The sequence below is a fragment of the Barbatula barbatula genome, assembly GCF_947034865.1.
Source record: "Barbatula barbatula genome assembly, chromosome: 16".
NCBI classification, from domain to species: domain Eukaryota; kingdom Metazoa; phylum Chordata; class Actinopteri; order Cypriniformes; family Nemacheilidae; genus Barbatula; species Barbatula barbatula.
Window position 1 is genome coordinate 18,907,900 of NC_136779.1, and position 10,974 is coordinate 18,918,873.

General features: G+C 38.5%; 1 protein-coding gene across 1 annotated transcript; it reads left to right on the forward strand.

Annotated features, from left to right (window-relative positions):
* Positions 1-260: 260 nt before the first annotated feature.
* On the forward strand, positions 261-2,522 carry LOC306906149 (uncharacterized protein; the record flags this gene model as incomplete). Its single annotated transcript, XM_079477290.1, has 4 exons — positions 261-279; positions 333-1,123; positions 1,667-1,729; positions 2,325-2,522. 4 exons carry the CDS (start codon positions 261-263, stop codon positions 2,436-2,438), a joined length of 987 nt encoding a protein of 328 aa, XP_079333416.1. The 3' UTR covers positions 2,439-2,522.
* Between the last annotated feature and the right edge of the window lie 8,452 nt (positions 2,523-10,974).

The following is a 10,974-nucleotide window of genomic DNA, read 5'->3' on the forward strand; positions in this document are numbered from 1 at the left end:
CGAGTCATCAGGATTTCAGTTTGACGTTCTTCTTGCGACCTGCTGACTGATGTTCCTCTCTTTCTCACTCTCTGTTGTTGAGTTCAGGCCCTGGAGAAGAACCAGAGCTGGCTAATTTATGACCAGCAGCGGGAGGCCTACGTTCAGGGGATTCTGGCCAGGACCCAGCAGCTGGGACTCAGCTGAATGAAGCGCTCCAACAAGTGCACAAAGAAGCCAATTCAAAAGGTAGAAAATTCGAGTTGTGAATTGTTAAAATCATGATATGTGTCACGTCAGGTTTTGAAAGTCTTGATCGGTCTAAATATCGAAGTGGTGTCTCATACACACAGCTGAGTCAGGGCAGCTGCTGGAGGCTGAACAGGCTGAACTCAATGATCTGAGAGTGAAGTATGAGGAGAGGAGCAGGGAAGCGGCCGAGGCTCGTGAGCAGCTGCAGGAGGAGAGGAAGAACAGCAGAGAGGCTCTGTTAGAGGAGAGGAGGTGTTCTGTCGAAAGATCCGCTCAACTTCAATGTGAGCTGGAGACATTCAACACCAGACTAGAGGAGGAGAGGAAGAACAGCAGAGAGGCTCTGTTAGAGGAGAGGAGGTGTTCTGCCGAAAGATCCGCTCGACTTCAATGTGAGCTGGAGACATTCAACACCAGACTAGAGGAGGAGAGGAAGAACAGCAGAGAGGCTCTGTTAGAGGAGAGGAGGTGTTCTGCCGAAAGATCCGCTCGACTTAAATCTGAGCTGGAGACATTCAACACCAGACTAGAGGAGGAGAGGAAGAACAGCAGAGAGGCTCTGTTAGAGGAGAGGAGGTGTTCTGTCGAAAGATCCGCTCGACTTCAATCTGAGTTGGAGACATTCAACACCAGACTAGAGGAGGAGAGGAAGAACAGCAGAGAGGCTCTGTTAGAGGAGAGGAGGTGTTCTGCCGAAAGATCCGCTCGACTTCAATGTGAGCTGGAGACATTCAACACCAGACTAGAGGAGGAGAGGAAGAACAGCAGAGAGGCTCTGTTAGAGGAGAGGAGGTGTTCTGCCGAAAGATCCGCTCGACTTCAATGTGAGCTGGAGACATTCAACACCAGACTAGAGGAGGAGAGGAGGAGAGTGTCTGAGCTACTGCAACAGGTACTATAATGGAAATTCAGCAGTTTAAAGGGACAGTTCATACAAAAATGAATTACTCACTCTCTAGTTGTTCCAAATCTGTATACATTTCTTTGTTCTGATGGACACAGAGAAAGATATTAGGAAGAATGCCTTTAACCAAATAGTTCTTGGCCACCATTGACTCCCATAGTAGGGAAAAACAATGGTTGTCAAAAGTTCACCAGAACTGTTTGCTGTCCTACATTCTTCAAAATCTTCTTTTGTGTTCAACAAAAGTTATTTTCCTACTATGTAAGCCAATGGGCTCCCAGATCTGTTAGGTTACAAGCATTCTTCCAAATATCTTTCTCTGTGTTCATCACAACAAAGACATTTATACACATTTAAAACAAGTCGAATGTGAGGAAATGATGACAGACTTTTGGGGATGAACTATCCCTTTAAATTCACCAGCACACCCTTAAGTTAGACATTTTCATTGCTTATTTGTTCAACCTCATGACGCCACGTCCGGGTGAAAGATGTCAGATCTCACTGTCGTATTTTTTGTGTCTGGAGCAGGTGAACATTGATGGAGCGAGACGTCTGGGCCGTGTGGCCAAGCTGCTGTCGGTGGTCTCACTGGTGGGAGTCATTATTGTTGCATGCACTTACTATCAATAAAGCAAATCGTGACATCCCTCCCCATTCTCTCATACTGTATTCTGTATTTATTCTAACTGTATATCCTGCACTTGCTAACTGCACTTCTGGTTAGACCTAAACCACATTTCGTTACACTGTACTTGTATATGTGTAATGACAATAAAGTTGAATCTAATTTAATCAAAAAATTCCTTGCGGGGACACGCATATTAAATCTATGAGAGACTATATGTTCAAATCGACAACATAGAAATAGTTCATGAACATCTAGAGACATTATTTAAAAACCCTAATGAACATAAAACGTTATTTTGATAGAAAGGAATTCAAACTGGAAGTGTTTTATAGAGTAATACAGACTCAAATACAGATATTGACATAAGAGATTGATCACATTGCTTTGTAAGACACGTTTACGTGCATTTTTATATAGCATTATGCTAACAAACACTGAAGAAAAGTCACTAAAAATTAACAAATCCTCTGGTAATGTTGACACAAAATTGACATACATTGGTTTGCGCAATGTCATGATGAAATTCAGGATATTTTAATGAGACAAAGTGTATTCCAGGTTTTATGGATCCGGTGTAGTGGCAGATGCAAGCGCCACACACACGATGGACTTGCTGACATAATTCACCAACAGTATTCACTCCGAGAGAAGCTTTACGGCCCCTTTATGTAGGCGGAGCCGGGATTCTAGTTCTGTGGTGTTCTGGTGTTTTGTGATGTTCTTGCAGTTCAATAAATGTACTGCGTTGAGAGTTACCACATGCAGTTCCCTCGTGTTTTCTTTTGTTAGCACTAGTGCTACATTGGTGACCTATTAACTATTAACGCAAAATGTCGACGAATGCTGTATCGCTTAAGCTTCCGGAGTTTTGGGAGTAACAAGCGTCTGTGTGGTTCGCTCAAGCCGAGGCTCAGTTCGCTTTACGAGAGATAACCGCGGACGAGCGTTAAGCATCCTGGAAAATCCCCCAGAACGTGTTGTGGAAAATTGATCTTGTAGTTTCAAAAAATTGCTCAAACAAAGAAGGTCCAGGTGTCAAAGAGTAAACTTTATTTGTTCGAATCAAACAAAGTGAGATCTTCCCAAAGCATCTGAAAATACAGTGTTTTCAAGCCCATATTTATAGTGAAAGCTTGTGCAGGGGGTTCGTCTGTTACACCAATCAGGCAAATTCCCGTTATCTCTTATTTTTAATGACCAATAACCCTATTTCTGCCACCAATAGATCCCAGGCAACAGGAAACGTTTTTAATCGTGGAATCTTGGTTGGCGCATAGACAAATAATTAATGTGCCCCTTATTTGAACACTTTTCCGGTTCTCTTTCGGCAAAACAACTTGGTGAACTCATGATGCATCCTTGACCATATGCAATAACTCATGAGTCGTCCTTGGCATACGATAAGGCTTTATTAAAACTGAACTCATGTTTTGAGATAGTAATGTTTTTAGCGTAATAATGAGCAGGCTAGCGTCCTTGACTGCATGCGATAAGTTAAATTTAATTAAATTTGTCTACAAAAATGTGTGTGGGGTACGTGCAGGTGCTCTATGTAAAAAGTGTTTTCTGCATGTCATCCTCTAAACTTTATTTGAACCTTAGGCCTCACAGACATCACTGGATTTTATATTGCTGTAAAACGTTGAAAAGTATTCTTAATGTAAATAATCATTAAACTGGTATACTGATTGTAACATTAAGTCATTAAATCATCTTAATCATTTGCTCACAATCATCTTGAATTAAATCATCTTGAATTAAATGTGGTTAAATATGGTTTCTGATTATATCTCTAATAAGTAATATTCTATTCTATTATTCCTATGAATACTTCTTAATACTAAAACAGGTAGATTATAACTGTGGTATATAATACTGCACTTTGCATGTGAAAGCATCATCAAATCATCTCAAAACAGCCCAGAAATTACACAATAAACGACACAAATACGCTGCGCTAAAGGCTTACCTGCTAAAGACTTTCAGTTTATCAGAGACTGGCAGAGCACGTCGTTTGCTCTCGCTGCCGGGTCTCGGAGATTCCCGGCCGTCCGAATTGATGGATCACATGCTAGCATTGCTCGGTGAGCATAAACCATGTTTTCTGTTTAAAGAATTGTTCCTACAACAGTTGCCACTGAACGTTCGCAGTCAATACTGTTTTCTAAATCAATAACCTTATCCAATAGCTCATGTGGCCTAGTTTCACACTAAGGCCTAGTCCACACATTTTACATATTTTTATAAACCGTTTTTTCGGCATCCACATGAAAACGCAAAACCAACAGATGGCAATATAACCCTAACCTAAAGCCATGTCGGCCAATCAGAAGCCTAGAATCTCTACACGACAACACTGAAACCGTAGTTTAGGTAGACAGGGCCAAAGACAAGAATTGTGTGTTAATAAAATAAATACAAAGGTTATAATTTGATTTCATATTGACTTTAGCCAAGTGTTCCTCAGTGTTGCTAGCTGGGTATCATATATTAAATCACATACTGTATATGTTTAGTAGATATGAGCCTATATATCGGCCAATAATCAGTATCGGTTCATAAAAGCAATTTTGCACAATAACGTCAGATGGTTTAGAGACAGACTTTAATAAGGTCTGATTATATCCTATTAATCAAAAGAGATCAGAAAAATGTTATGAATTGGGGCTTTGTGAAATGAGAAATAAGAAACATCACTGGTTTGATGTTCAATAGTAAGAGTACCTTTGACGTTGGTACATTTTTGTACCTTCTTGTTTGTACCTCTAAAGGAATATTTATGTACCCATAGCGACATAAATGTCCCTTATTTAAAGATGATCCATTTAATATAAAAAAATGCACCAAAACATTACTGTTACTAATCACAAGGCAACAAACTCCATTTCATAATTTTATTGTTTTTGTGTGATGTAAAGTGAACACTTGTTAAAAATGTATGAATTCAGGCATTTAATTTCCATGATTGTTCAAACTGGAAGCATCATGCATTGTGAGCAATTATTTAACAAGTTTTAAAGTAACATGCAAATGTAACATGTAGTACAACAGAGATGCAGAACAGTCAAAAAATTCAATTGCGTCAGCGTAATATCTTGTTAGGTGAGATTTTCCCAGGCCAAGGTTTAGAACATTTGGTAGAACAGAGGTGAAGCACTCTCTAAAGCGATGATAGAAGCTGCTTGTCGAAGGATGAATTCAGTCAACCTCATCAAACAACTGTAGAAAACACATTAATACATTAACATTTATTACAAGGCTTGTTGTAATGCTTGATTCTGATTGGCCGATCGCAACATTTGAAGGTTTGTTATTTCGCTTTGCGCCGGGTCCTGATCACACTGTTGGGGCTAATTTCTACGATAACAACCGGCTGCCTGTACATTATCACTGACATAACATATCATATCGCTAAAAGTAATTGAACTTCATTGAATGCTGTTAGGTCTGTATGCTGTAGCCTTTATGGAATATACTTCATTAACTTTCAGAAATATTTTTTCAGTGACAACAACTGAAATGACTTCAATGTCACAATAAGCACAATTATTGGATTGCTCCTATATAGTATTGTTTTCACTGTACTTACTCCAGCAGGCAACCTTAAGTATGGGTATTTTCTGAGTGCATCCTCCATGGGCATCCCTTCCATGATTTCACATCGTCTCCATGAGACTGTTCGGGCCTTTAATAGCCGATATATCAGGATCAGTCTTGTGACATTCACTTTGTAGCACATTCACATGGGCCGCCACAGATGTTAAATCCTCCCCAACACAAATTTCCTTTGTTAGAATGACAGGCAGATAATGGTTAGATGGTGACAAATAATGACAGAGCCAAGCATACTAATTGTACAACTTGCAAGAACAAAATTTGCCCATGTTTTACTCACACTTAAGTCAAAGAACGACTCCACATGGCTCTGTTGTCTTAAAGATCTAGAAGGTTGGAATAACAATCACAACAGGTAATCTCCTGTGAGCTGGTTCACCACTGCAATAAAAGAGCATCAGTGTTAGCAGACCACCACAATATATATGCAATACATGTGATAAGATTTAAGCTCCAAGTCTTACTTCACAATACATGTAAAAACAAATACAGAACCACACACCATTAAAATAAATAGACGAACACTATTATAAAAGTTAATGTTGACTCATTATTCCCTGCTGAAAAAAACTATTTAACCCCTCCCAAATAATACAACACTACAATAGAAAATGTAATCTATTTAAAGGTTTTAATGGAATCTATAATAGTGTCTTCTGGTATGTGATGGATGTTATGGGTGTAATGTTAAATCCTATTAGAATTATGCTCAAAACACACAGAAAGAATTTGTATTTAAAAAGATCACAGTTAAAATGGTATTTTATTGGAAGCGATTATAATTTAGATGACGGTTTCTATAGGGGTTTATTTTTTAAACACATTAACTGCAACAGCGTCTTAAACAAATAATATTTCACTCACCTTGTGGAATAGGTTGGAGCTCTGCCGTAGATTCTGCGACTACTGGTACTGGCTCTAATATAACAATGGTCTGAGCCTCCTTGTATTGGCGAACAAACTGTTGAAATTTGATTTGCCATTTGAACGAGCCATCAAAAAGGTATCCAACATGGCCTCAGTGAGCCCAGAGTCAACACTTTCTCCGTCTACATCATTTTCTAGGAATAACGGGCACAGTTACAATGCAGTACTAGGCCAACCATGTAACTAACACACACACACACACATGTTGGGATAAGGAAAATGGCGAATTTTGATTCACCTATAAAGTATAAACACAGTGTACATCAGACGCGAGCAGCACGGCAAAAGAAAATGGACTTAAAAGTCTTTCGTCGCTTCACAAGGTGTAACGTTAATATTAGCGAATCCATTAACGTTACAAACACAACGCAGGTGTCTATCATATGGAATCTAACGTTTCAAAGCGAAGCAAAAACCTGCCAAATAAGCTGGCTACGTAAAAACTCACAGACGTTTCTAAGCTATTTCACAATGAATACAAATAATACATGTAATGTAACTTAAGGTACAGAGTTTTTAACCTTATGGTTTACTTAGGAGCCTACAACAAGTCACAGTAAAATATGAACATTTTTAACCATAACATTTAAAAACTAAATGCTTACACAATCTAGATGAACAACATTTAGACTGAGACATGATGAGCTAGCAAGCTAATTGATGTTATGTCACAGAGAGGCACACACACAGTGGACGAGAGTAAAGTGACTGAGGTTGTGAGAGGATTTATTTCTCTGCGGTGATTTAATTAGTTTAGACAAAGAACATTTTATATTTCATGCTGAATTGTAAACCCGGGCAGGATCAGCCGGCGGCGGCTTTCTGCGCATGCGCGCGATCATTTGCAGTCTGGACGCGGAGGGGTGAACATCTCCTGCTCTGACTGCAGCCGGGGGAGGGGCTGCTTCACGAGGACTGAGCCGCCTGTGAGTGCTTTGGTGCGGGCGTGCGGCTCAGGGCAGCACCCGCTGCTCGTTGTGAAGAGTAAGAACGATATGTGCTTTCACTTCAGAGTCTCCAAAAGTCTCCAATAACATCAGAAAAAGTCGTTAGATTTGTCGCTAGTCGCTTTTTTGAAAATGTGTCGCTAGAGGGGTCTGAATACTCGCTAAATATAGCGACAAAGGCGCTAAGTTGGCAACACTAGACCAGATGCACTGTCAGCGGCGCATGCGCACTCCGACACATGCACTATTAGACACGTTTGTGAATCAAATGGACCTACAGGCCAATTGTAAGTATATTTATTCAATATTCAATTTATTTATTCTCATACAAGATTAGGTCGAAGTTAAAGTGTTATTATGAATTATTTGACAAATGTAATCGAAATGTCTTTAACATTATCAGACGAATGTTGTAAGTATATTGATTTCATTTATACAGTATTAGATAGATGTAAAAGTATTGTTTTAATATATAAGATGATGTTTTCGAAAACTAACTTCATCCTTATATCAATGATACCAGATCGCATCTATGATACTTGGGTAACGATACCTGTTCTTCATACAGTAATTTATTGAAGAACTAACGTTATCTAAAATTAATTTGTAGCGTTGCTTGAAAACGAAATATTCAGATGATTCGGATTATTTATATATTCAATAACCTTGTGCATACAGTATAAGCTTGTACAGCCTTATATTTCTACACAGCAATTATTATTTACGTATTTGTTTTTTGCATTTTTGACAGGGGCATTGCACATAGGATAAAACCCGTAAAATGGACTGAAAGGTATCTATCCATCCATATATCCGTCTGTCTATTCAAATCTATCTATCTATCTAAATCGTATCCTATCGTCCATTTATCTATCGCATCCATTTAAGTCTTATGTATCTATCTTTCTATGAAATTCTGCTTATTCCCTCCTTTCATTATTTTTAAGGGTTTTCCAGTACAATCATATGGCAACGACTGTGGTGTGTTTATGTTGATGGTAAGTACATTATGTTTGTAGTTAATATTATATTGTTTTGCCATGATACTGACGTCTCTTTCATGTATTGTCTGCATTGTACATTGTGCTGGATGCCCCATTTGACTACACAATTGTAAGTATTAGTACAGTTTTCAATAACTTTGAGACTTATTTTGAGACAAAGGGCATTGACTTTTATGTTTTGAGCAGCAGGACATGGTAGAGCTGAGGAAATGATGGTGCGTCATGTTAATGGAGAACTTTGGACTGGACCGGTATGGAATTGTTTGTATTTTTAATATTTAAAGCTTTTATGAGAAAGGAATTATCTAACATTCAATCACTATTTTCCAGGCATGGAAAATTGTTTGCCCACTATACAGAGGAGTCCAAAGGCTTCCTGAGAGGTGATCAGCAGCCTGTATTAAGGTTGCAAAACGGAAGTTGAAATAAATCTCTCAGGTACAAGCATAGACTAATCATAAGGTAAAGAATGGCGTGTTGTCATGACTAACTTGGTAAACTTGGGCTGTGTTTTCTCCCCTAACAGGAAGAGCCTTTTGACAGACAGGTAACTTCTCAGGTAACTCCTCAGGAAAAGTAGCAGTAACCTTAAAAAGGTAGTCCTAAAGGTAACTACAATTAATATTTGCTTTTTAGGTAGATGAAACCAATCTTTTCATCTGAGTTTGCATCGGAGAAGCAGGTGGTTCAGTCTCCACGAAAAGTAGGTTTTGTTAGAGAGGTTGTGGCCATTATTGTTCAGCATATTTTTATTTATCATCTTCTGCATTGTTGTTTCTTAGGAGCGTGTCATGACGGATCTTAAAACTGCCAGTCAGTGGTGCTTGGAACTCTGGGGATCTTCTTGGCTCAGTTCATGGAGGATGATGAGGCTGCGGAGGCCTTGGAACAGTTCTTCAGTACACATTTCATAGAACATGATAGTGTAGAGCCTCTGATGTTTGTTTTTATGCAGGACATGCAAACATTTTTAGAGAATGTGGTGGACAAAATGCATCTTAGAGTCTTTTGTTGAGTACAAAATTGAACAGGGTTGTCCATTTTTTGTTTTGTGTTATGATTTTATGTTAAATCTTTTCACAATGCCACATATGCATTGAAAACTGATATCATTTCACAAAAAAAGACGTGAGTCTTTATCATTAAACCATTGATTAACAAGCACCTGTTTATTGTAGGAGTCATTTATGTATATATGTGTGTTTGTTTATAATTTTAGGCCGGATGAAACGTGTACAAGAAAGAAAAGGTTTTATTTAGTAATGTATTTTCATTATTAGTGTAGATGTTCAGCAATGTATTTCAGCTATAATTATAATAAATACCTACGGTACTCTTAATAAGCAGTAACCTTTACATTTTATTAATAGAATCTTACAGTTCACCTGGTGAAATACGTTAAAGCGTGCATGTGACAAGTGCGCATGCGCTGCTGAGAGTGCATGTGACAAGTGCGCATGCGCTGCTGAGAGTGCATGTGACAAGTGCGCATGCGCTGCTGAGAGTGCATGTGACTGACAGTGCATCTCGTCTGCAGACAGATGCTATTGGAATTTCCTTGCCTCTTCTTCGGTGACTTGTATTCCTGCTTCAGTTATTTTTTTAATGAGTTCTTCCGCGGACAAACTCGACAACGGACAATCAGCCGCCATCTAATCGTTCAAGTGCTTGTCTGGGCCGGAACGACTGACACCTTCTGGTAATTTGTCTGTACTGTACCTATAAGGTACTATCATTGTACCCTTTCATGTGAGCAATTATTTTGTACCTTTAAAATTGAACAATGGTCAACATTTACAACCTTAAGGACCATTTTCTGTACCTTACAGGGTACTTTTGTACCAAATGTACCTTTGAGTACAGAAACAGTACCCCTATTTTTCTGTGTGTAGCTTTGTACCACGAATGGACAAAATGTATCTAATAATCCTACAATGTATGGTATTTTGTAAACAGAACACAGTCTTTTGATAAAGCAATATGCAGACGCTCGCAGGAATCACTGGATGAAAGTGCTGAAGACTGTTTGTATAAAAACACTGTCACATGCTGCATATTGAACCACGTTTCTGCTTTATTTTCTGCACACTGTGTCGTATTGAGCCCAATTTGTAGCCGAACGAGATCTCACGATTTCTCAAATGTTACGTTAGATAGACTTCGTGTAGATCCAGATGAGATATTCCGTCATAACATTGACAAGTCGAAATGCTTTTGGAGTTTTTAGGTTAATGCAAGAGTGAAAATGCCCATTTCAAAATGGGATACGTCAAAAAACATGATATATACATACAGTATATACTACAGTTGTTTAGTTTATATAAAAATCACGCTTCCATTTCAAAATGCTCCAAAATCTGCCGTTAATAATGTGTTATGTAGTGATACGGTATATAACACGTATGTTTCTGTGAACAACTTGAATTCCTGTCAGGAGTACAGATGCTGTATACGTGGAAAATGATGTTCTCAACCTCTTGTTTGCTTATATCCTGATTCTATGTGTCCATACAGTATGTCAGATTTCTGTATGCGAAGTGAGTTTTGTATAAACATATGAATGTGTACAGGAGGGATTTTCTCATTGCCAGAAGACTCTTTTCACTTTCTTCCGAGGTATTACATATGTACTGTACTAAACCACCTGTGATATGTGAATCATCATATTTATTGTGGATTCAGTAAATTACATCGATGTATTTTTTTGTATTCCTT